This window comes from Colletotrichum siamense (assembly GCF_013390195.1).
Source record: "Colletotrichum siamense strain Cg363 chromosome Unknown KSG_Cg363_contig02, whole genome shotgun sequence".
Classification (NCBI taxonomy): Eukaryota; Fungi; Ascomycota; class Sordariomycetes; order Glomerellales; family Glomerellaceae; genus Colletotrichum; species Colletotrichum siamense.
This window is the reverse complement of record NW_023501015.1, coordinates 5,623,640-5,648,176: the sequence shown is the minus strand read 5'-3', so window position 1 is coordinate 5,648,176 and position 24,537 is coordinate 5,623,640. Positions and strand designations below refer to the sequence as shown.

Sequence of the window (24,537 nt, the reverse complement as noted above, 5' to 3'; positions counted from 1 at the left end):
ATTGCGAAGGGCGCTGTCGGAATGGATCACGCAAGACAGTCAAACAAGATTGGGTGAATCTGGGGCTCTTTATGCGAGCTCGTATCGAATGCGATATACGAAGGACGGCGGTTCGAAAGGGGTAGCTCGAACGCTTCATTCCCGATTGGGGCAGGTGTCAGACGTCTACACTCCGTTGCGTTGACAGCGTCCGCCCCCCTTTTTTTTCCCCGCTTATGCAAAAACATGAAAAAAAGCCAATTTTACGCTGTGACGCGCATTTCTCTGCATCGCACGCAAAACGCGTCAAAGTCATCACCAACACCTCAATTGCCGTCAATCACTATAGTCCCAGTAGTATTCAAACGTATAACTACACGATAGAGACATAAGGTGTGTATTTCATGCTTCCGTAGCAGTCAATCTACCCATCGAGGCATTGCCAACCCAGCTAGTCACCTCATCCCCATACCATTCGACCAACAAAAGGTCTATTTTCGTCATGAGAGATCAAGATGACATTTGCTGAGGAACAGAAGAAGAGACCTGCTGTATGACTTTATATATCTACTCAGCATACGGTTTGTATGGCTCTGAGTAATATATAAGCATACCAAGGGGCTTGATACGGTTCTTCAGAGCAAATGCTTTGGCAGTCAACAGGATTAATGACTCTCCTGATAGCTCAGCTTGTTCACGATATTGAGCAAGAGTCTACTGCTGTATAGATTGTGCCCTGTTACTTACAGTTTGCCGCTGGTCAGTACATGTCCGTGGTTTATTATATCAGATACATCGAGAAAGACGCCGGGCGACGACGACGATACAATGGCGCCCAGAATATCGAATCTACAGCTATCGACGATCGCGATGATACTGCCATTCGAAGACCAAAAGACCCACGAGCTGGCAAGTATCGTTGGCTGTACCGAACGAACGATTCGACGACATAGATCACGACGTAATATCACTGGCGAAGTGCAGAGATATAAGAGGTGCCGCCAGAGTCGACAAAAGATGGAAATATGGCATCGTACAGAGCTTCTTGAACTACTGCAGTACCGCAGCGATCTATCTCTTGAAGAGATGCAAGATTTCCTATTTGAAGCCTTCGAGATCCAGATCAGTCGTTCTGCAATCAGTCGACAGTTAAACTCAGCTGGCTGGACGAACAAGAAGTCCAAGATTATTGCTGCTCAGCGAAGTGACGAACTACGATACGAGTACTTGTACCGTATACGACGATATCGCCCCGACCAGCTGGTATTCGTCGACGAATCCGGCGTCAATAAGGATACTGGGATACGGAGGACTGGATGGGCGCCGAAAGGGCTTGCTGCGTTTCGAACTGCAGAGATTGATCGGTTTCAGAACTCTCGCGTACAGATCCTGCCAGCCCTCACGTTGAGCGGTATCCTACACTTGACTACGTATTATGGTACGACTGACGGCGATGGGTTCTTTCGTTGGCTACAGGAGTGCCTTATCCCGAAATGTGGGCGTTTTCCAGAGCCAAACTCTGTCATCGTTATGGATAACCTCTCCTGCCATCGTATACCTGAAATCGAGGGTTTATGCCGGGTATCAGGTGTCCATCTCGAGTTTCTGCCTCCGTATTCACCAGACTTCAACCCCATCGAAGAGTACTTCGGCGATCTAAAGCGATACATCAGGAAGACGTATTCGAAGTGGAACAACGATGAGAATGACACTCGGGATTTCATGGAATATCTACGTGACTGCGCTATGGAGATTGGGTATCGTCTACCCCAGATCGAGGGCCATTTCCGCCATTCGTTCGTCAACTTTGATGGGACAGAGCATATATTTGACGATATCGAACTATAAAAGGGAGGATTTGCTGCCAATATTGAACATCAGCAAGCAATCCAAATTTTCATCGTGCGTTCGCGCGCAATAGATCTTAATCGTGTCGTCATATGATGGTCAATCATCAAATCCATGATTGTAGCCAACAAGATTGCCAAAAGGTTAGCCACAAGCGCACCAGAACACAAAAAATATACCGTCGTCCATTGTTTTCGTCGGTAGCTACGTATACATATCAATTTTGCCTGTATAACGGCTGAAACGCGTTGTTGATGCTTGTGACGATGATTTGTGATGATGACACGTCATCACGATCAGAGACTTCAACCATAGTCAGAGACTTCAACTGCCCCTAACCAGTATCGGGATGGACCGAAGTGTATTGTTTGCAGATCCAAAATAACAGTAATTCTATTGCTTTTATACGTATAGAGCGGCAGTGTTGAATCTACGGCTATGGGTAGACTTTTCCGTGGTTGAACACGTCATGCAAAAAAATCGCGCATACAGTCAAACTTCACACCACTCTTGCTGTATCACTCTTCTTCGTTATCCTCCTCCGAGTAATACGTCTCTGTTGACGACGTATCACTCGAGATTTCAATCTGATTGTCCTCATCGCCTTGCTCGATTTCGTCTTGTTCGATCTGTAACTGCGTGGGCAGCATCTGCGACGCTGACAGCAGTGGTGACGAAACGAAACCAAAGAGTTCCGAAACGCCTACAAAGTTAGCCATATTCGACAGTAAACAGCTCTATATACACTCACCACGTCGACCAACTTCAACTGGCGTACCACGGATCTCTTGCTCGATGGATTGACGTGGCACTAGGGCGTCGATATGTCGGGATGACCCCAACTCGCCTGAAACTAGCGCCGCAGAGTTTTCAACTGGCGCCGCCGCCGTCCCTCCTGGCAATCCAGCGTATATTCTTGTATAAACATCTCCTTCTGACTCTCGATGGTTTGAATGAAGTTCAGAGTGAGATACCACGTCGGAGAGGGCGTCAGACTGCCCTCCGTAGTAGGCGCTGTTGTCTATGAAGGATTTGATCGAGTTCCTGACATCTTCGGTAAGATCTTGAGTAAAACCCTGTTCAGTAAACCAAATATCTGGTAACTTGCGAATTGCCCGCAAGCTACTGTCTACTGATCGCAGTTTCTGTAGCTTCTTTCTGAACCCTTCGTCGACGTTATATCGCTTGCCGCGGACGGATATAAACCACTTGATGAAGCTGGCCACTTGATCTAGAGCTTTTCGAGGCGAATCCGGTACCACTGGCGAGGACGAACGAATCGGGAGTGCGATACTTGGTTGACGAGTGCTTGGAAGGTTCAATGGCGGAAGAGTTGGCAACGAATACTGTGAGATGTTCGCATATGGCCAATATGCCGGCGGCGGCGGCGCCGGCGGCGGCAGCTGTACGTATGGGTTAGGATATTGAAGATGACGATCTGGCGCCCCCGCGTTGCCGTATATATTGACGATGGCGTTGCTGTTGGCGTTGGTTAGGCCAGATCTTGACCCTGATGATGGAAGTGCGGCATTTTCAGCCTTCTCTTCCGTCATCACTGTCGTCTCCTGGTTATCATCAACCTCCACGATATTCTTACTTCTCTTGCCCTGGCGTTTCTGATCCTCTATAAACTGGTCGTGAAGAATCTCACCAAGCAGTTCTTTAGGTGGTTCCATATTGTCAACGCCAGCCTGTCCAGTCATAATAGCCTTCGCCCACTTCTCTATATGGTGAGATTTGATCTTGTAGTGCTTCTGGCCTAGTATATAGCACCAGTTGAACTTCTCGTCGCCCGAACTATTCTTACATCTCTGGTACTCTGGGCAGATGTGCGTACGGAGAAGTTGTCTGTGCATACCCTCCTTCCGACGCTCGACGTTTGCAGGATCGTTAGCCTCACGATCGATCGCCTCTTGCATGCCGGCTGAAACGCCTGCTCGGCCACCTTTTCGAGGCGTTCGTACGCCAGTCACTATACCACCAGAGATTGGTACGGCGCTGTATTGCCACTTGACGGTGAGGTGGACTTCACCCCTCTCTTCAGCTTGTTCAAGAGAGGGGACAATATCAACCCATGGAATACTTGGCCAAGTGACCCCTCCAGTAGACGGATAGACCCGAGTGAAGATTGGTGTTGGTTTAGATGCGTTGGTGGGCTTCCTCCAAGCAACGACAACAGCGATATTGGCCTTCTTCACAATATACGAGTGAGCCACTTCTGCCTCAAGTTGGGCGCCGCTGTCTGCCTCCCAGTCTCTACTATTCGCATCTAATACAGGAGCAATACTGAATCTGTTATACGCGATGCTCTCGATGGTTAGATCGAGAACAGGTAAACCGTTACCCTTGAGCGCTGGGCCACGGGTAACCTGGATTTGTAGCAGAGTTGGTTCCTCGTTACCCATATCGTCCTCCTCTTCAAATACATCGTGGAACGACATAAACGTATCATCAGCGCTATGGCGAGGGGCCGTAGGCGTATCGTCCGCAAATCGAGTGGTTTGACGAGGGGTTGGGTTAACTGGGGTCGAGTCTGGTCGAAACGGTGGCATCGACGAAGGCAGAGTACTTCGGAGCCGGATCGTATGCGGCGGATCCTTCTTTCGCTTCCTCTGCGTTGTCGTTGCTTTTTGGCGAGAGGACGCTTTTGGAGCTCTTCGTGATGACGGAGGGGCTATAAGTACACGCTTTCTTCGCGATGTAGACTCAGCCGCCACCAAATCATTAGTCTCGGGTCCAGCCTCGGCGACGATAACCTCCTCGGCGGCCTCCTCGGCGGCCTCTTCGGCGGCGGCAGCCCGGCGAGCCCTCTCGGCGGGCGTAACGATCCTGATCGACGGCGAGGCAGAGCGTTGAGGAGGATCTCTGGCGGCGTCCTGTGCCAGTTGTTGTATACGTCGTTGTTTCCGCGTACCGTTGGCGATGGGTGACGGACGATGCCCAGAAGGGTCATCATCCGCCTGCCGAGCCGCGCGGCGGCGTTTAGGAGGCATCACGATGCCCTCAGATAATGAGATTCAATAGAAATAGATCAATTGAAGCCATCAGAATAGGTCAATTGCCGTACTACGAATATCTACGTGGCGTTGGGCAAATTTTCATGTATATACAGGGATTATGCGTGCGTAATTTCGGCAAAAAGGGGGGGCGGACGCTGTCAACGCAACGGAGTGTAAGTGTGCTCGGCCAACGAAAAGTTCAGCCGATCGTCAGTGGCGGTATCAAGAACTGCCACTGAGCGGTAAGTCCGGCAGATCACGCCGGGGAGTTCGACCGACGCTGGATCTTCGGTATGTGCCGTCGTCCGATTTCTGCAGCATGGCCATACATGCTTAAATGTCACCGAATTCAGAGATGGTCCAGTATGTGGCGTATTTGTCAGTACCCCGATTAGCAATGTTGAATCTTTAGCAGGAGATCTACTAACTTACCCCACTGATGCTCGCCTTGACCGTTACAATTCTGCCGTCCGGTAGTTGGAACGACTACCGCAAGACTTAGCCGTGTATCCGCTGCCGGCGTCGGTGTCGTCCCTTTAATATTCCAACACGACGACTTGACCGCGTTCCATGTGGAATCTGTCACAGTATGAAACCTCACTATTCGGATCAGCTGCATCAGTTGCTTGTCTAAAGGACTAAACGGAAAGCTCTGGGTCGCGCTGAAATGATGGCATCGCAATCCTTCTACTCCGCCTGCGGCCAGACTTGGCACGAACGAGTACCCAGGCTGGGCCAGGCCACGGCTGTCGCTAAATGCGTGAAGACCGCACGACTGGTTGAGGAAGCGGACATAAGACCATATCCTCCGACTTACACACGTAGCAAACCCGGTAGCGACCCTGATTGGCGGCAATAATGGACAATTCCACGAATTCTAATCAGCGACCACCGAGGCTTCTCCTGTGTCTGAATGAATTTTGACAGAGGTTTGCAGTGGAACACACCTTTGACGGTAACCTCATTTGCAATTCCATGACCGATGCTGCGGCTGGAAGGCAAGCCTCTTACTCCGCCCTCACTGAAGTTGTCAGGGGATGTCGTTCACATACAGACTGCATACCGATACTGGCTGTTGACCAGGCTTCGAAGCGGCGCAATAGCTCGGTCGGGCACCATGAGCATGACCTTCTTCAACTTTTGTGTAATTTATTAACCACCTCTGAATTTGACTTCGTTGGCTATAGGAAAATGTTGACGATGCTGAAAAGCCATCTAAGTCCATCCCGTGATTCATACTTATCTTCCCCAAGCCTCTCAATGTTCAGGGTCCTCGCGGCCCTCCCTTCCATCGCCTCATTTGCCGCTCGACTTCTTGCTCGTCAGCGACGACCCGGTCAGCTCGCCGTTGTACACAGGCCTCTCGTCCGCGGCCCTCGCACCAGGCGCGATGCTAGCCAGATCGCGCACCAGCATTTCTGCAGACAAATCGACCATGCTGCGGGTCGTCATCTTCATCCAACCAGACCACACCCCGGCTGTTGCCCTACCCGTCCCCTGAGCCCCTGGGGCGCCGTTCGTCTTGGCCAAATCTCTCTCAGTGAAATCAGCGTCGACGGCCTCCAGCACCTCGGCGTCAGCAAGGAGGAACACGCGCTGGTTGGGGCCGTCGTGCATGAGGGGCAGCGACTGGCTGTTGTCATTGTCATAGTCGTTGCCGGAGCTGCGACTGGCCACCGCTGCCTGCTTGTAAATCTCGCGCACCTCGTCCATGGTCTTGTCCGCGAGCAGGGCGGCGTCGGAGCGGGCGTCGAGGACGAAGAGGGTCTTGAGCTGGGCGGCGACGTCCTCCTCGCCGGCCTCAACGTAACCGTCTATCTCGGAAACGGCCTGGGCCCGGATCTTGTCCTGAAGGGTGCGCCACTGCTCGTCGGTAGCCGGGCCGTAAGCGGTGCGGTAGATGGTGAAGCCCCAGCTGCGGTAGTATCCACCCACGTCATCTCCGGCGGTCCACGAAGTTCCGGCCGGGGGCCGAAAAGAGCTTTTGAGGATTGCGAGCAGGATGGAGATGGCCATGGTGTGTGCGTGACTTTGACTTTGACTGTGACTGTGACTGATGTTTGTATGGGGTGTTAGATGGGATTGTAAGTCAGACAAGGCTTGGCCGATAGTGTTCTAGAATCATGAGACTTATCAACACATCGATCGATGTCAGTACAATTCTACAGGAGCTTACCCTCCTTCGTCTTGCATATGACTGCCACCAGAGTAGCAAAGATTGGCAACTCACCACAAGAGTGTAGACACACTAGTTCTAATCCATCAATATTCATTAACATGTCTTCACGCGCAGTATGGGATTCCTTGCCATACAATAGTGTTTGCCTCAAGACGTAAGGTTACCAAACCTTTGATATCCCAGGCGCTTATTCATGCCTGAAAGGGATCTGGCAATAAGCCGGAAAGAATGAAGACGCTTCACGATGTTGTCCACTTGCGGGGGTTATGCGGGGAAGCGGGGTTCGTTCCGTCACCTTCAATCATCTCCAACTGCTTTCAAATCCGCCGCGGGGAAACACCTGACGTTGAGAGGCCCTCATCCCTGTGTCTTTCTCCACACAAGTGCCGACCACCCAGTCGCCCGGCGCCGCTCAACGCGTGTGTTTTGCAGCCGAACTTCTCCTCTTCCACTCCTCACGACCGACTCCAACTACACTCTGGAACCCTTGAATCGAGAAACTCGCCGCCTTCTTGCGTGAGGAGTGCCCATCACAGGCCATGTCGAAACGCAGCTGGTCTGATGCCAATGAAGGCATGGAGTTCATGACGGTACTTTCCGCCCTTGACGTGTCCTGAGAGTGAGAGACTGACTCTGGGTTTTAGTTATTGACTGCTGGTAATGGGGAAGGATCTTTTCCGCAAATATCCCGGAAAATAAAGGCTTGTGCAGCATGCCGCAAACACAAGGTTTGTTGTGCTCCAACCTCCAAAGACCCCCTGCTGACTGTGCACACGCAGATCAAATGCTTGATGGATGATAGCGGTCCACCCTGTCGTCGGTGCTCCGAACGCAATCTGGGTTGTGTTCTTGGCAAAAACTTACAGAGCATCATTGATGAGAAGACACAGTAACGACTAATCTGATCTACAGCGTCGAAGAGATCCTCTCACTGACATCCAACATAGATACAACGAGGCTGTCCTGCAAGATATCGAAAGTCTCCACGCCACACTTAAGGAGATCGCGAAGAAGGTTGGCGCATCAGAACCTGCTGCGCTTCAGAGCACAACATTACGAAACTCAACAGACTCTCCTTCACAAAATGGGCGGCCAGCATCAACCACAAATGGCAATGGCTACCGTCTTGGTGTATCAGGGCAGGACAACCATGGTCCCTCTTGCGACAATTCCCCCAAGATCTCTCCCGAAGACGAGAATCTCCCTCACGTACCGATCCACTCACTCTACGCCCTCACCAAACTACGAGCCCTAAGATCTCCGGATGCTCCTGAGGGACACTCAAGTCCTGCTCTTGATGACTTCATCGCCCGAGGTGCTATTCGGCTCGACGATGCCGAACGGCTTTTCCGTCTCTACCGCGATCGGCTCGACCCTTTCATGTACGGGGTTGGTTGCAAGTATCAGCAGCTTGACGAACTGCGACGAAGGAGCTCGATTCTCACCGCCGCAACTCTCACAGTTGCCGCTCTCCATGACCCACAAGCAAACGGGATATATGGTGTATGCAGCTCAGAGTTCCGTCGCCTGACGGAAAGGTCAATGTTTGACCGTCGTGTAGACCGAGACTATCTTCGAGCCATGTGTGTTGCGTCGTACTGGCTAAGCGATGTGTCATGGATGTTGTCAGGCTACGCCATCCGGCGAGCAGCCGAATGCAACCTGCACAACAGCTATACCCGCGCTATCGAGGAGAAGAGTGAGGAAGCTGCTGATGGAGCAAGATTGTGGTATATCCTCAATGTTTGCGACCAGCACCTGGCCACGCTGTACGGGAGGCCAGCAATTGTCCAAGAAGACTCATCGATGCAACAGTGGGAGAGCTTCTTAGCGTCCCCAGTATCGAACGAACAGGACAAACGTCTTGCAAGTCAAGTGGCACTCTTAGGCATCATAGGCAGCATCCGAGAGTTGTTCGGTCCGGACAAGGGGCAACCGACACCGAGATCATATGTCCATCAGATCACGCAGTTCAATAAGGAACTTGACCATTGGTTGAAGCATTGGTCTGAGACGTTGCCAGGTAAGAAACTATTGTCGAAAGACATATCGCACGGGCTAATCGTTCTTGTAGAAGAGTCAGAAAACATTGGCCGCTTTCCACGAAAAGGTGCCAAGTTGCATTTCCACTTTGCAAAACTTCATCTCTACTCGCACATCTTTCGTGGGCTGTCCGGAGATAACCCAATTCCCTACCACTTCCTCGACTGCGCAGCAACAGCCATCTCCGTCGCGACCTCAACCATCAACTTCATCTTGACTGACCCGGATGTTGCTGCTGGCGTGATAGGCATGCCTTCGTATCTTCACTGCATGACTGCCTTCGCATGCATGTTTCTCATCAAGGTGGCCGTCAAGTATGGTGGGGATCTGATAGAGCCTGACCGCGTCTGGGACTTGACCACAAGTCTCGTGAGACATTTCCGGTCTTTGCCAGCTGGTAAGTGGCACCTTGCAAATCTCATGGCGCCAGGTCTCGAGCGGATGGCGGCAACGTTGAAGCGTAGCCAGAATGGTTCCTTGGCTCACTTACACGACGCACTGACTGCATCCAACGGCGTCAATGGGACAATCGATCCACAGCTGATGCCACCGAGCACTGATGGGACATTCATCGGCTCTGAGGGGGAATTCTTCTTTGACTATGACATGAGTTTTGGCTTATCGCCAGTGTTCAACTTCGACTTGTCATCGTTGAACCCCGAAAGTTCCACCTTGCAGGCTCAAGACTTCACCAATGTCGAGTATCAGATGTCAAGACCCAACACATGAAGACCTGGGGTTGAGGGGGTTTGGTAAATTGATACCCAGGAGAGCGTATGTTTGTATCATAGATTGCATATTTGGAGAACAGCCAACTGAATTATAATTACATGCCTTGAATGGCCCTGGCCTTGTACTCAGACTCCAGGTATTTACACTCCTCCTCCGTCAACTTGAACTTCAGCGCTTCTACCGTCTCCTTAATGCGCTTCTCGGAATTCAACCCGACGATTGGGTAGCAACCCTGCTGGAGCACCCACGCGGTAGACACGAGCGCCATACTGACGCCTCTCTTCTTCGCAACCTCCTCCACGCGGCTTACAATATCCAAGTTTGCATCAGCAAACCATGCCTGTGTCTTCTTGTCCGTCTGCGCACGCAGTGAAGTGCTGTCCGCATTGTCCTTTGCCAGTGGCTTCGCGAGCATACCGCGCGCGATCGGAGACCAAGGAATGACACCCACGCCAGTTGCTTGGCAGAACGGCAACATCTCGCGCTCCTCCTCGCGATAGAGCAGGTTGTAAAACGGCTGCATTGAAATAAACTCGGTCCAGCCGTTGGACTTCGCGATGTATTGCAGACGGGCGAACTCCCATGTGTACATGGAGGACGCTCCGATGTAACGGACTTTACCGGACTGAACGACTTCGTGGAGGGCTCGCATGATCTCTTCGGGCGGGGTTTCGCGGTCAAGACGGTGAATCTGAAGAACATCTGCAACAGTTAGCCTCGGTTTCGTCCTGGAATGGCAGGATGACGTACCAATGTAGTCGGTGCCGAGGCGCTCCAGGCACTTATCAACCGCGTGGAACACGTGTTTCCTGCTGAGTCCCATTTGATTGACTAGAGGACCATCGTTGACGCTCGCGGGCCTCGAGTTGTCGTCCATTACTGGATTGAAGATCTTGGACAAGATCACCACCTTTTGTCGAGGGATGTTGAACTTCTTGAGAGCCTTTCCGATTACAAGCTCAGAATGACCGTTTGAGTAGGTGTCGGCAGTGTCCCAAGTGTTGATGCCGTTATCGTAAGCTGCCTTGAGCAACTCCAGACCTTCTGCCTCATCGAGGACCCATGGTGAGCCTTCCCATTGAGAGGTGCCGAAGGCCATACATCCGAGGATGATCTTGGAGACCTTCAGGCCACTGTTCCCAAGCCTGTCCACAGGTGACTGTTAGCACCAATGCAACGGGTTCTCCATGCCCAGCCCCGACCACATAACGATTCAATATTTCATTCAACAACTGCAGGTGAAAATCCAGGGGAAAACAAGTGAGGGGTCAAGTTCGTGGTTCCAGAGTTTGGGAGCTCACCTCACGTATTCCATGTTGCTTATCTGTTTGCTTTGACCTAAACTTTGTCGGGTATCAAGAATATGCTTAGATCATTCAAGCTTGCCCAGCTCAAAGTACCACTCCAGTCTGATTACAGACGAGCAGTCGAGAGGTTTTGTTTTATCGCCCATCACGTCATCCCTCACGCGCTCGCTATTCTCGGCCTCAACTCCTCCGCCCAAAATCTTCCGAACCCCTGCTTTACTAAAGCCCCACGCAGTGCGGGGAAGTACCCATCCGGAGGATTGCCGCGAGTCTCCAGTCGTGTCGGCATTCTCGCCGATGTCCAAATTGGGCATCCTGCGCCGGAAACCTGTCCGAACGACGACACGGCAGCTTGTTGGTGCGCATTTCCGTTGCCGCATGTCGTCGGATACGCTCGGCTACTTCGTAGCGAGTTGGAGCGGGAATGAGGAGATACCCCGAAAACGTAATCAAGTGTTCCCCGTGGGACCATAGCGAAATCGGACGATTGAAAGTGATTGATGAGGGGGAGGGGCAATGAGGGGTGAAGATCGTGGCTCTCCGTCACAGAAGCCTCACAGTTAATCGAGACCAAGTTCCTGTTTGCATCATCAAAATCTTCAGAAACCAGTTTAAGATGTCAACTGAGATTCTCATTACTGGCGCTGCTGGCTTCGTTGGCCAGGAGCTCGTCTCCGCTCTCGTCAAGGCCAATCCCTCCCACCAGCTCACAATCACCGATGTGATTCAGCCCCCAGTACCAGCCGATGTAGCAGGGGAGAGGGGGAGAATCAACTCGCTCAAGGCCGACCTCACCGACCCCGCGGCGGTGGCCTCCCTCTTCTCCAAGAAGTTTGCTGCCGTCTACCTCCTGCACGGGCTGATGTCAGGGGGCGCCGAAGCCAATCTCGAGCTTGGATACACCGTTAACTTTGACTCGGTCCGGGCCGTCCTCGACCACCTCCGCAAAAACTACCCCGGCACCACGGTGGTCTTCACCAGCTCCTGCGCCGTCTACGGCCCCCGCCAGCCCGTCAGCGAAAGCGAGATCGTTCCCAAGCCCAAGACCTCGTACGGCACCCAAAAGCTCATGATTGAGCTGCTCGTAGAGGACTTCTCTCGCCGCGGTCTGATCGATGGTCGCATTGTTCGACTTCCAACCGTTACAGTCAGACCCGGCGCTCCTTCGGCAGCCGCCTCGAGTTTCGCCTCCGGCATCGTCCGCGAGACGTTGAAGGGCATCAAAAACGTCCTACCTGTCAGCCGCGACCTCGAGGTTTGGGTCTGCAGTCCCGCTACTGTGGTCAAGAACCTTATCAAGGTCAAGGATGTTCCAGCGGAGAAGTTTGGCGATTCCAGGGTTGTGAACCTCCCCGGCATCACTGTCACTGTGCAGAAAATTTTGGATGCTGTGGAGAAGGTTGGTGGAAAGGATGCTTTGACTTTGATTGAGGAGAAGAAAGATCCTGCTATTCTTGCGATCGTAGACACGTGGCCGGCCCGCTATGATGTTACCAGGGCTTACAGTCTGGGTCTGGAGCCGGATGGACCCATCTTGCAAGCTGTGGAAGCTTTTGCGAAGACGTTGAAGAAGTAAACTGGGGTATTACCCAGCTGTTTATACTCAGGTACCTAGGTATCTTAGCAGATACATGTTTAATGGATGTGAGATGACAAAGGCGAATTGCATGTGCTGCTACGTATCAGGAGTCAATAGGTGTGAATATGTTTTGTCAGGGAAGTCTCAGTCATAGCCATAAATTGAATGGTACCTATGACGTATTCTACGCATGAGTTTATTTAAATTAAACTACCACAGTCGAGGATCATCAGTGGAAAATTTGTTTATGATATGAATTCTCAATTGAATGGGTATGATAAGAGATATTATTTACAGAATCTTCTGTGTCTTCTGTGTTTACAGCTTCGATCGCGGCTTCCTGAGAGGTCTCTTCTGTCGCGATTGCGCCTCTGACATGACCATGTAATCCACATCCAGAGTGTTCACCATTGCTGGCGATGCCTGGCTCAAGCTCGTGATACCACAGAGTCGCATTGACGTCTCGATCTCGTCTTTCAGGACTGGATGTAACATTTGAATCAGCTTGGAAATAACCCTGGCTTGTATGGACAACATCCAACTTACTCTGCGCCAGGTGTTCGACTCCTTCTTGGCCATAAACCAGGGAGTACAGGAACGGCCGGCCAACGCCAACAGCAGTTGCTCCCAATGCAATTGCTTTCAGGATGTCCGAGCCACGCTCGAATCCTCCGTCGATATATACTTCGAGTTTATCGAAGACCTCAGGGCACTGCTCTCTAAGCTCGAGAAGGACGAGGATCGATGCTTGCGCGCTGTGTATGACGTCAATTAGCGCAAGCTGCCTCCCACATCACTCGCAACAAGCAAGGAGCGACTGAAACTTACCCATCGAGTGAACGACCTCCATGATTGCTCAGAAGAACACCATCGACCCCATACTCGACGGCCAGACGGACATCATCCGCAGTTTGCACACCCTTGAGCACGATTGGGACTCCACTTGCCTCCCGGATCCAGGTCAGGTCCTCCCATGTGATTGACTTGTCGATATATTGAGCCATGAGACGTCCCAGCCCACTGCCCTTCTTATCCTTGCTGCTTTCAGCATTGCTGATTGCTGACCGGATTGTTCCTGCCTGAGCAGCTCGCTCGTCGGCCTCTCTCTTTCCAGGTACAGGTGCGTCGACTGTTACGAAAATAGCCTTGATCCCGAGTGCCTTAGCAGACCTTAAGATCTCGATCGTTTTGTGGCGTTCTGCATTGATGTAGAGCTGGAAGAAGAATGGTTGGTTCGGGGGAGCAGCATTAACGATCGACTTCAGGGTGTATGAGGCGTTACTTGAGATCTAGAACCTGTATCAGTCACAACTCATTATGTGCGAAGACCATGGCTGCTTACAATTTGGACGATTCCCTCGTTTGCGGCACCTCGACTGAGAGCGAGCTCGCCATCTGGGTGCACTAGTTTGGCCATGGCTGCTGGCGAGATAAAGAATGGAGCCGAGCTTTCGAAGCCCAGAATGTTGGTTTTGAAGTCGACATGGGAAACATTTCTCAGAATCCTCGGCCTGATCATGATTCTCCTCGTGAGCTCCTTGTTCTTTGTATGTGTTATCAGGTCCGTTGCGGCAGAAGAGTAGAAAGCCCATGTCTTGGGCGTCAGAGCCTTAGACGCAACAGCTGTGAGGTCCGGGGCGCTGAGGATCGTCTCCAGAGGTGGGACAACGTCCTCTTCTTGCGCCGAACCAGGCGTCTGCGCAACCTCCGCCGGAGCTGTAGCTACTCCATTCTGGCCTTCTGGCTGTGATGCTGCAGCCGGAACGTCTGGAGTGGCATCCTTCAAAACGCCAATGAACTTCTCTTCTGGAAGCTCTTCGAGAATATCAGGTGCGTGAACACTGTCGAAGATCTTTGTGGCATTCGAGCCAGCGCATTTGAGAAGGACTGGAAAGCATCATAGCGGTGAGACGAATGACTCGGAACTGAAAAGGCAGAAAGCTTACCTGAAGGACCTCCAGGATGCTCGCTGATGAAATCAGTGATGTCCCAAACCTTGGAATGAACAGCTATCCAACAGTCCGTCTTGGAGTTGTGTTTGCTGAGATCAGTGAGGCTGATCACGTTGCTTTCCTGTGCCTTCGTCGCCATCGTGTTTCGTGTTTCGGGGGACCGGGTGTCTCAAGGTGGTGGTCGGATATCACAAAACAGTGGCCAAATGATGTTTCTCCAGTCCCCTCAGTTCTCACGTCTACTTCACTCGAAGTCGAGACAGAGCAAACATATTGCTTGTCGGAATGATGGAAAAGCAATTTTGACAAGTCGCCACCGCCTACCAAGCCCCATCAACTCCAGACCGCGCTTTCGCAAAACCGCCAGTTCGGATTGCCTCACAAATCGCGACATCCCCGTCATGGCCGAGCGCCGCGGTGTATCCCTGTCGACTCCGCACCACCCATTCCCCATTGTTCGGCTTTCTCGCCGATGTGGGCCGTTACACAAGTGTCCCGGACCAGCCCCGGATGTGCGTGATTCCTTCATCCCACGTAACGAATTGTTCTGTTTCTTACGTACCAGCAATTAGGCAAGATCTCACTGGACGAAAGACGTCCTAAGCTCGTGGTTTGGCTGCCAACCTGATTGCGAAATCGGTCGACAATCCGGCAACAGTCCGTCGTTTTGCTTGGCCGAGTGCTTCTCCGCATCTGTCTCCGCAGCATCGGAGTTGGAGTCTCACCATTATGAGGGGTCGTTTTCCAGGCTCAACCTGCAAACCAATTCCCAAATTCACCTTTAAACGAGACGAACTTTGACAACGCTGAGTGTCGTTCTCAGCCAAGATCACAAACCTCTACCTGTATTATCTTAGTCATTCCACACTTCCATCATGCCTTCAAGTAACATCGCCTCCAAATCAAAGCCCCTTCCCCGGGGGGTTTATACCCCTGTCGTCACGATCTACAAAGCCGGCGACCCTCTGCAGCCTGTCGACCATGATGCCATGTACAAGCAGTGCCAGGCTCTGGTGCGCGCAGGCATGCATGGTCTCGTCTACCTTGGCACCAACGGCGAACTCGTTCTTCTCACAGCCGACGAGCGCAAAGCCATTGTCGAGACCGCCGCTCGTGCAGTGAAAGACCTTGGAAAGCCCGACTACCCCATCGTTGCCGGCATTTCAGCGCAGTCAACACGCGAGTCCATCTTGAACGCCAGAGATGCCGCGAGCGCCGGCGCTAACTTCGGTCTGCTGCTGCCGCCGAGTTACTGGGCAAAGGCACTCTCCAGCGACGCGATTATCGGATACTACCGCGACGTCGCTGACAACTCTCCCATTCCGATCGTCATCTACAACTTCCCTGGTGTGACGTCGGGTGTGGATCTCGACTCCGATCAACTGACCGCTCTCGCGTCGCACCCAAATATTGTAGCAGTCAAGCTGACATGCGGAAATGTTGGCAAGGTCGTGAGGTTGACGAGCAAGTTTGCCCATGAGCAATTCGGCGTCTTTGGTGGTAGCAGTGATTACCTTCTTCCAACTCTGCAGTCTGGGGGCAGTGGTTGTGTTACTGGCATGGGTAACATCTTCCCAGGCTCGACGTCTGCTGTGTATGATCTGTGGGCGACCGGAAAGCTTGAGGAGGCCCAGAAGCTACAGTTTGATGTTGCAAACGCAGAATGGGCTTGCAAGAAGGGCATTGCCTTGACCAAATGTGGTGCTTGGCACTTCCTTGGACGTGATATTGGTATTGATGACGAGTCTTCGTGGGAGATGAGGAGGCCGTATCTGCCTCTTGGCGATGCTACAAAGAAGTGGGCTTTGGAGACATTGGGTGTTCTGGAAACGACGGAGAAGCAAAGGTCATGGAGTAAATAACTGCCATAAAGATACATGAACTACTAATTAGTCGACATGGCTTGTTATTCTTCCGTATTTCCTGTGCACTGGAATAGACCTCATGCTATACTGAGACAGAAGACGACAATAGGAGCAACGATGAAAGCGGCAGGGACGATGTTTGCCAATAAGTAGAACAACAACAAGCCCACAGGAAGAGACGTCACAGGCAGGTGCAAGCTCCCTTCGAGTCGCCAACACCCTTTTCCGTGTGAGCTGAGGAACGTCATGATTTGAAAATGTTTCACAGGCCTGTTTAAGAGAATTATCAATCGATGTATTTCTGATGCTTTGTCCAAGGCGCAGGTTTTGAAAGAAATGATATTTTAGGGGTATTCACTGTTGGTTGGCGTCGATCTATGCTTGCTCAACCCATTTCTCGATGTCCTTGATCCTAACATACTTGATATGTTGGCGATGGAACGTGAAGGCCACATGCACCACAGACTCTTCTGCATCCACAAAGATGCTCGGGTAGCTTAGCTCCCGGTTAGTCTTCTCTATCGAGTTATTAGTCATGCAAAAGCCGTCACCTTCCTCAAGAACTCTCTCCCTCCACGTCAGACCCTCATCACTTGAAATTCCAACAGTCAAGGTCTTGCGAGGAGTTCCCCAGATAGCCGTCTTCCCGTTGACCGCCGCTTGATTGGGGCGCTTGTCGTCTTCAGGGGTGATGTCGTCGTACAAGCCTTCCCTCTTGGCCATCCCCACTTCCGCAGCAGAACGGTTGAACACAATAGTCAGGTTTCCTGATGGCAGACGAGCGGCGCAGATTCCGCTGTTGGGGTTTGGCAGGGACGTTGGCTTTGGAGCCGTCCAGTTGAGACCGTCGGACGAGGTGGATCGATAGACGTTGTCTGCCCAACGGCTGCGGTAGAAGGCGACGTAGTCTGAGCCCTCCTTGCTCGGGATAACTGGGTTCATGTGCACCGCGCCAACGCTGTCAGGAACAACACTTTCAGTCCATGTCTCACCGTCATCTCGAGAGTAGAAGACGGCTGAAATGTCGTTGTTGCCGATCCACCTTTGTCCCGGCGTTGACCGACAATGGAACACAGGCAGAATCCAAGTCCCATCGGCCAGGACTACTAGTGGTTGGCGAACGAATGCACCAGTGACAGCCTTCAGGGGTTTCCGTGCCTCTGACCATGTAACGCCATTATCGCTCGACGTACGAGACATGATGTAGCAGCCATCTTGGTTACCTGCATCCTGCGAGGTGTGGAACAACCAGATGGCGCCTGTCTTTGGTGCTCTGAAGAGAACGGGGTTCTGGCAGCTGCGATTGGTGTCTGAGGAGATCTTCTGTGGGCTTGACCAGGTGTCGGAGCCGGGCTCCTGCCGAGACAGCCAGATGCTAATGTCCGGCAGACCCTCCTGCGAGCCGCCGAACCAGGTGCACAGCAAAGTCTTGTCGGGTAGTTGGAGAAGGTTGGAGGCGTGCACCTGGACCGTTGCCGCAGGGATAGCGGCCGTATGCAAGGTTGAAGACGACATGTTTGAAAACGGAGCGCCAGACAGAAACCAGTCTTGAGGAACGTGGGCCAATATTTGGTTGATACAGCTTCAATGTTGACAGGTTGGGATAGATGTCGTTTGCTGTTAGTCTCTTTGCTGTATCAGCGGCTACAACAATGCACCCTGGCTGAACGCGGTCGCTTCTATGTATTTCCCCAAGCTGCTGTTCGCCAAGTTGATGTGATTATCCTGCCCCGCGTCAGGCATTCCCCGCTTCCATCAATCCTCGCGACTCAGGATCCCACCGACCGAAACTCCGGCCCCGCTATTTCATGTCCCGGGAGCGCCACGACTTTTAGCTGCCGTGTGCACACGGGCGAAGGTTGAAGTCTAGGACAAGTCGCCGAGTTTCCTAATTCTGCTTAGCCCCAACGAAACCTGGGGTTGCGGAAACCCCCTGATATTGAATCTGGGGATGGTGGGACTGTTGGCAGGTCACTTGGCCAGATCATCAAACCATTGCAATTCGCGGCCTTTCAACTGGACGATCGTTCTGGTGACACCGGTCTTCTCGCCGACTCTGTTGCATTGGCTGATCCCCATGGTTCCCCATGCAGTTGTGGCTCGAGGAAACGCTGTGGATTACGCGGGGTAGTTCGGCTCTTGGTCTCCTGGGGGCCCCCTCTCCCCGTGGGGTGGTAGTTGCGTTGCAAACTATTGACTCAGGCAGTACGGATATATGATACAGTCGAAGTCTGTCTTTAACTCATTCTACGACACCGGAAACCGTTCGTTAGACTTTCCGTCGCAAGCAACGTCTAACCTCTCCGACAACAACCCCCCAAAGATTTGATAGAATCGATCGCAAACATGGGCGGCGGAGGCTCACTTTTCGCCTCTCCCGAGTGGAAGAAAGATCCTCGGGAGATTTTCAACTCGAAACTACTCCTTTTGGGCATCACGATTGCCTTTGCAGGTTGCTCCTATGGCTTCGACCAGGGTAACATCGGAGGCATCATGACGTTTCCTTCCTTCCGGAAGGCGTTCGGTTTTGATACCATCAGTACAGAGGAAGCCGACAAGCGAGGTAAGCTGCAGATGTGAACTCGGAGATGGCTTCAAATATCTAACACTGAGAATAGAGGGCAACATCGCAGCGATGCGTGAGTATACAGGATCTTCAAGTACGACTTGTGATAATGCAAGTCTAACATCAGACAGTTGCTGCTGGAGGTACTGCAGGAGCCCTGCTGGCAGCTCCTCTCTCCGACTACCTCGGCCGTAAGAAGGCTGTGACTTCGATGGCTGGCCTTTTCTTGATTGGTTGCTCGATGCAAGAGGTGCCCAACCTAGACGTCCTCTATGCTGGCCGATTGTTGGCCGGTGTAGCCATCGGTGCAACTTCGATGGTGAGAAACACTGGAGATTGAGATTGACTCTTGATGGTGTGCTGACTCTTTGTCCAGTTGGCCCCTCAATACCTGGCAGAAAACTCTCCCAAGTCGATTCGAGGCTCTCTTACCACTTCCTACAACTTGATGATTATCCTGGCTCTTGCTATTGCCTTCTGGGTCAACTATGCCGTTAGCCTTTGGCCCAACCAAGACCCCAATAACAACAAGGCTTGGCAGTTGGCCCTTGGTATTCAGCTCATTCCCGGATTCTTCCTCTTCGTCTTGATCTGGTGTAAGTATCAATCCAACCGACGACTTGAGTACGCATTAGCTAACCTCTCAACACGCAGTCGTCGTCGAAACACCCCGAGCACTTATCGCAAAAGGCAAAGATGAGAGGGGTCTGAAGAATCTCTGTAAGCTTCGAGGCTTGCCTGCAGAGCACCCGTATGTTAGACAAGAGTACATGGAGATCACTGCTCAGGTCGAAGCAGAGCAAGTAACTGCCAAGGGTAATTGCCAAGGTGCCACGAGGAGTTAAGGCCTTCGATTTGCTAACTCGTCTAGGAACGAACTACCTTGTTGTCATGAAGGATATCGGAACGAACGCTAGCAACCGCCGCCGTCTCTTCCTCGCCATTATGTTGTTCCTCTTCCACAAGCTTACCGGTACCGACTCGCTCAACTATTTCGCTCCCCAGATCTTCGCCATGATTGGCGTCCCCAAGGGTTCCAGTTCTCTTCTTACGACCGGCGTATACGGAGTCGTCAAGCTGGCTACTACTATCGTCTACGTCACCGTCATTGTTGATCGCGTCGGCCGTCGTCTCCCCCTCATCATCGGTGCCACCATCCAGGCTACAGCTATGCTCTACATTGGGCTTTTCATCCGCTTCTCTGATGTGAAGGCAGGAAGCGGTACAACCCCTGGTGGAATTGTCGGTATTATCATGTAAGCATGCCTCGTCCCTCTCAATGATTCCCGAGTTTGGGCTAACGAACATCAAAGGATCTACCTCTACGCTTTCGGCTGGTCATTTGGACACTCCGTCGCGCCGTACTTGACTGCGTAAGTGTCCCTGCACAGGGCGTACAAGCCACGACACTCTTATTAACACTATCTTTAGTGCTGAAATCTTTCCCGCTCGTATCCGATCGTTTTGCATGTCTTGCTGTCTCTTCACGAACTGGATCGTAAACTACGGCATCACCTCTGCCACGCCCCACATGCTGCGAACGATGGGCTACGGCACCTTTCTGTTCTTCGCTGTTATGACCTACATCGGTGCGATATTCGTCTTCTTCTGCTTGCCGGAGATGAAGGGCCGCAGTATCGAGTCCATGGATGATTTGTTCCAGCATTCTCTCTGGAGCATGTTCAAGCGCGCCTATCCCACTGAAGAGGAGAAGGTTCGCCACGACGTGCAAGAGAGGCTCCATGAGAAAATGCAAGAGGAGGAGAAGGATGTTTCGCATGTTGCCATGGTCGAAGACAACAGCAGACGCGTGTGAGCTGGTTGTCGCGATTGCCTGATTGGTGGGGGTGCTGAGGGTTGGAAGAGTCCAAGTTTGTCAAAGATGAAGATACCTTAGCATCAGCGGTTGTCGATGTCTTTTGAGTTACAAAATACCCAATGTCTTGAGTTCAATTGGCGTCTTGAATTGACTTTGCGTGTCTCCGTACACTCCGTTGCGTTGACAGCGTCCGCCCCCGATGTTACGACCCGTTATGCAGGAATAACAGATAACCGACCCACTTAGGCATCGGGCGGCTAGGACAGGACATTTGTACTGCAGGATCACGGGAACAACAGGGACTCACTCGGAAACGGAAAAACTATGGTCCAAGTCACGTGACGATAAGATAACGTTCATATTGGATCAGAATGATCCAGATCGACCTAGGGTATAAAGGAACATGTTCAGAACTAGACTTATATATAGTATGACCCTGAGCCTGGCTCATAGTCAAACTTCTATAGCTCTTCAGCAATTAACTTAGTATTTATCCTCACGGATACTCTTAGCTTACTTTTACTGCGAATTACTTGTTGAGCTTAAGACTGATCACCTTAGCCTCTGAAGACCTGATCTACTACAGCCTACGACCTATAACTTAGACCACGACCTAGTGTACTGTTATAATGTGTCAATCCCTAACTTCTGTTAGCAGACCCTACTGTCGGATAGCTGACCGTAACACCCGACTTTATGGCCCAAAAAAGGCAAAAAAAGGGGTATTTTGCTAAAAAACCACTAAATCGCCCTAACCTCTGCATACTAATAGCTCTATACGTACGTAATACGTATAAATAAAAAAGATATTATTATAATCGCCTAATTAAAAGCTATTAATTAATATATTTTTTATTCTTATGTATTATATACGTATAGAGTTATTAGTATATAAAGTTAAGGCTAATTTTAAGGGGTTTTTTAAGTATATAGTTTAACGTAATACATTAGGGGTTTTATTTTTTCTTTTTAGCGTTACGTTTAGTATCCACTAGCCTAAAAACCCCCTAAACTTCACACCTTAATAACTCTATACGTACGTAATACGTAAAAATAAGAAATATATTAATTAATAGCTCTTAATTAGGTAATTATAAAGATATCTTTTTTATTCGTACGTATTATGTACGTATAGAGCTATTAAGGGGTGAAGTTTAAGGGGTTTTTAGGCTAGCGGAAAATTTTCCTTCCGGGTCAAAGTTAGGGGCGGACGCCGTCAACGCAACGGAGTGTATTTCTAATTAAATTGAGTCGGTTCGAACATCGAGCGAGTCATTGTCTTCTTCAATGCATGCGAGCCCACTTTGGACGCGCAATCTGGCCGGAGATGCAAGATACTGCGAGATAAGATACGCCATCCCCACTAGATCGCGTCAATTCAACGAGCGAATTAGATAAGAGCAGTTGAAATGACAAGAAAGGCGTGCGGAGTCAGTGCCGATGACGGTCCTTGTCAACGCCAACGCGGGGAAGAACACATTGACCGATAACAGAACACTAAACTTAAACAGGAAAGTGTCCCAGTAAATTCTGACTGAAAAGTTCCGCTTATTCCTGCCTGCAGTCCACTCGCTGTGCTTGGGTTTCCATCGGGGTCCTCTTTTTCCCTCTCAACACCAAAGATCCCTACGTCACGCCTGTTACGCCCAACACGCCGCCGCATATCTTCTTTCACCACTCGCCGTGACCTTCCTTTTGCTCAATTAAGCGAAGACGAATATGGCCTCTGTTTCTCAAACTGATCCGCGCCGGAGGAAAGGGTCTAAGCACGACAAGACTGGTTGTTTGACCTGCCGATATCGGTGAGTACACCGAGCACCCTTATCTTTTCGGCATCCCCTTCATCAGTTCGTATTTCTCACAATCTCGGGGGACGTAGGCGCAAAAAGTGTACCGAAAACACATTTCCAGTCTGTGGCGCATGTGCGCGTTTGAATTTGAAGTGTGTTCGAAGCACGACTCGCGATGTTGTGCCTACCAGCTGGGTTGATCGCAAACAGCAATCAACCAAACCGTCGCGTGGGGTTCCGGACGCCGATGACGACTCACCACAGCGCTCGCGATGTTTCCCACTCTGTCCGCCAGTATCAATTATCGAGCCATGCGAGCCACCACAGAAGAGGCAGGTCATGCGATATTACATCGAAATTCTCAGTCATTACCTGACCGTCAATGAGCAGTTCAACTCATTTCTATCAGGTGAGTCACAAGTTAATGATACATCGCAGCACACAGGGCCTGACGATCATGACTGGTACAGCGTTCTTGCCCATGGCTATGGAGTCGTCTGTCCTGTACGACGCACTCGTCTCATTCGCCTCAGGTCACCTAGCATTGAGTGATCAATCGTACAAGCTTTCGGCAATTGAGGCTCACTCAACGGCAATGACCAATCTCGCCACGGCTCTGAGCACACCACAGAATGACATTACTTGGTATGAGACCAAAGCAGCAACGTGTCTAGCCTTCGTGATTGGCGAGGTTTGCGCGGGGAGCAACCGCGGATGGTACACCCATCTCAATGGAGCAAAGCACATCATCGAGTCTGCTAGTGTGAACACCAGCTCAGGAGTTACACTGCATGGACCAGATGTTTTCAAAAAGAGTTCAGAGGGCCAGTGGATCCTTCGCAACTTCGCGTATCACGATATTGTTGGCAGCGTCACACTCAGGAGGCGTCCTCTTCTGGACTGTAGCTACCTGGATGGCATCACCGACGTCGTTGATACCTACCTGGGTGTCGCAACCGAGCTCTTGCGCTACGTCTCAACTCTCTGTTTTCTCGATGAAGAAACCAAACTGGACCTGGCCTTACCTGCCGACGAGACGGCAAGAAGGATGATCCAGTTCCACAGCAAATGCGCTGAGGTTGAACAAGAGTTGCAAGACTGGCGCTGCCGCCCCGACGCTGCGCCAGAGCTAGTAGCGTTGGCCAACGCCTTTCGGAGCGCGGTGTTGATCTTCCTTTACCGCCTCGTGCGCACTCGGATGGAAGACGAAGCCTCATCTGCAGAAGACGATTGGCTGAAGGCGGTCAGTGGCTGGGATATTCTGCCGACAAAACTTCGCACACAGATCTCAAATATTCTACGGCATGTATCCGACATCCCGGTCGGCAGCCATGCCGAATCGGCCATTCTCTTTCCGCTGTTCCTTGCGGGCGGTGAGGCAACTGAGGAAGAGCACATGGAAGCAGTCCGCAGCCGATTGCAGATGACTTTGAAGAAGCGACGATTTCAGAATATTGCGTTATCTCTGGATATGCTCGAAGACCTCTGGCAGAAACGAAAGTCGGAAGACGGAACTCGAGTCGACTGGACGCAGATATTGGACGCATCTGAAGAGCCTCTGCTTTTGACATAGACTATTCTCATGTCGCAGCTGAGTAGCCACAGCAGTCAATCGTTACACTGCACCGTGTTATGGCTGGCAAGTTGCGCCGGGGCAATGATGTTGAACCCTAGATGTTTGATGTCCTCCCCCAGACTCAGGAATATTGGGGTTGAGTTCGCTACGCTTTGCGTCGGATAGCAGTGGTCCAGCACGCCAGGATACAATGAGTGACCCGGCCTTCAGGAGCCCAGACTTGCGGTATTCGGTGAGTAAACCTGGAGGTACATAGCTTCGCCGCGAGTTTGCCTGACACCAACCGAGACCAGCAAACACTGT

General features: G+C 51.4%; 10 protein-coding genes across 10 annotated transcripts; 6 read left to right on the top strand and 4 right to left on the bottom strand.

Moving 5' to 3' along the window:
• Window positions 1–996: 996 nt before the first annotated feature.
• On the top strand, window positions 997–1,827 carry CGCS363_v003479 (uncharacterized protein; the record flags this gene model as incomplete). The annotated part of the gene is made up of 1 exon (XM_036635328.1): window positions 997–1,827. The coding sequence occupies one exon, from the start codon at window positions 997–999 to the stop codon at window positions 1,825–1,827; it is 831 nt and encodes a 276-aa protein (XP_036499906.1).
• Window positions 1,828–6,122: 4,295 nt separating this feature from the next.
• On the bottom strand, window positions 6,123–6,842 carry CGCS363_v003478 (uncharacterized protein; the record flags this gene model as incomplete). Its single annotated transcript, XM_036635327.1, has 1 exon — window positions 6,123–6,842. One exon carries the CDS (start codon window positions 6,840–6,842, stop codon window positions 6,123–6,125), a length of 720 nt encoding a protein of 239 aa, XP_036499905.1.
• Window positions 6,843–7,544: 702 nt separating this feature from the next.
• prtT-0 (Transcriptional activator of proteases prtT) lies at window positions 7,545–9,777 on the top strand (the record flags this gene model as incomplete). Its single annotated transcript, XM_036635326.1, has 5 exons — window positions 7,545–7,595; window positions 7,650–7,733; window positions 7,785–7,894; window positions 7,953–9,028; window positions 9,080–9,777. The coding sequence occupies 5 exons, from the start codon at window positions 7,545–7,547 to the stop codon at window positions 9,775–9,777; spliced, it is 2,019 nt and encodes a 672-aa protein (XP_036499898.1).
• Window positions 9,778–9,874: 97 nt separating this feature from the next.
• Window positions 9,875–11,095, bottom strand: vrdA-0 (Versiconal hemiacetal acetate reductase; the record flags this gene model as incomplete). Its single annotated transcript, XM_036635325.1, has 3 exons — window positions 9,875–10,482; window positions 10,531–10,925; window positions 11,082–11,095. The coding sequence occupies 3 exons, from the start codon at window positions 11,093–11,095 to the stop codon at window positions 9,875–9,877; spliced, it is 1,017 nt and encodes a 338-aa protein (XP_036499897.1).
• A 608-nt stretch (window positions 11,096–11,703) lies between these two features.
• Window positions 11,704–12,663, top strand: denD-1 (D-erythronate dehydrogenase; the record flags this gene model as incomplete). The annotated part of the gene is made up of 1 exon (XM_036635324.1): window positions 11,704–12,663. One exon carries the CDS (start codon window positions 11,704–11,706, stop codon window positions 12,661–12,663), a length of 960 nt encoding a protein of 319 aa, XP_036499900.1.
• Window positions 12,664–12,984: 321 nt separating this feature from the next.
• CGCS363_v003474 (Cytochrome b2) lies at window positions 12,985–14,757 on the bottom strand (the record flags this gene model as incomplete). The annotated part of the gene is made up of 5 exons (XM_036635323.1): window positions 12,985–13,148; window positions 13,213–13,421; window positions 13,495–13,955; window positions 14,009–14,553; window positions 14,613–14,757. 5 exons carry the CDS (start codon window positions 14,755–14,757, stop codon window positions 12,985–12,987), a joined length of 1,524 nt encoding a protein of 507 aa, XP_036499899.1.
• Window positions 14,758–15,493: 736 nt separating this feature from the next.
• Window positions 15,494–16,480, top strand: CGCS363_v003473 (putative 4-hydroxy-2-oxoglutarate aldolase; the record flags this gene model as incomplete). The annotated part of the gene is made up of 1 exon (XM_036635322.1): window positions 15,494–16,480. The coding sequence occupies one exon, from the start codon at window positions 15,494–15,496 to the stop codon at window positions 16,478–16,480; it is 987 nt and encodes a 328-aa protein (XP_036499902.1).
• Window positions 16,481–16,858: 378 nt separating this feature from the next.
• Window positions 16,859–17,998, bottom strand: CGCS363_v003472 (uncharacterized protein; the record flags this gene model as incomplete). The annotated part of the gene is made up of 1 exon (XM_036635321.1): window positions 16,859–17,998. The coding sequence occupies one exon, from the start codon at window positions 17,996–17,998 to the stop codon at window positions 16,859–16,861; it is 1,140 nt and encodes a 379-aa protein (XP_036499901.1).
• An 831-nt stretch (window positions 17,999–18,829) lies between these two features.
• qutD-10 (putative quinate permease) lies at window positions 18,830–20,865 on the top strand (the record flags this gene model as incomplete). Its single annotated transcript, XM_036635320.1, has 8 exons — window positions 18,830–19,046; window positions 19,102–19,122; window positions 19,181–19,368; window positions 19,426–19,645; window positions 19,704–19,865; window positions 19,921–20,305; window positions 20,363–20,422; window positions 20,481–20,865. 8 exons carry the CDS (start codon window positions 18,830–18,832, stop codon window positions 20,863–20,865), a joined length of 1,638 nt encoding a protein of 545 aa, XP_036499904.1.
• A 1,722-nt stretch (window positions 20,866–22,587) lies between these two features.
• UGA3-1 (Transcriptional activator protein UGA3) lies at window positions 22,588–24,231 on the top strand (the record flags this gene model as incomplete). The annotated part of the gene is made up of 3 exons (XM_036635319.1): window positions 22,588–22,670; window positions 22,748–23,067; window positions 23,129–24,231. The coding sequence occupies 3 exons, from the start codon at window positions 22,588–22,590 to the stop codon at window positions 24,229–24,231; spliced, it is 1,506 nt and encodes a 501-aa protein (XP_036499903.1).
• Window positions 24,232–24,537: the final 306 nt, after the last annotated feature.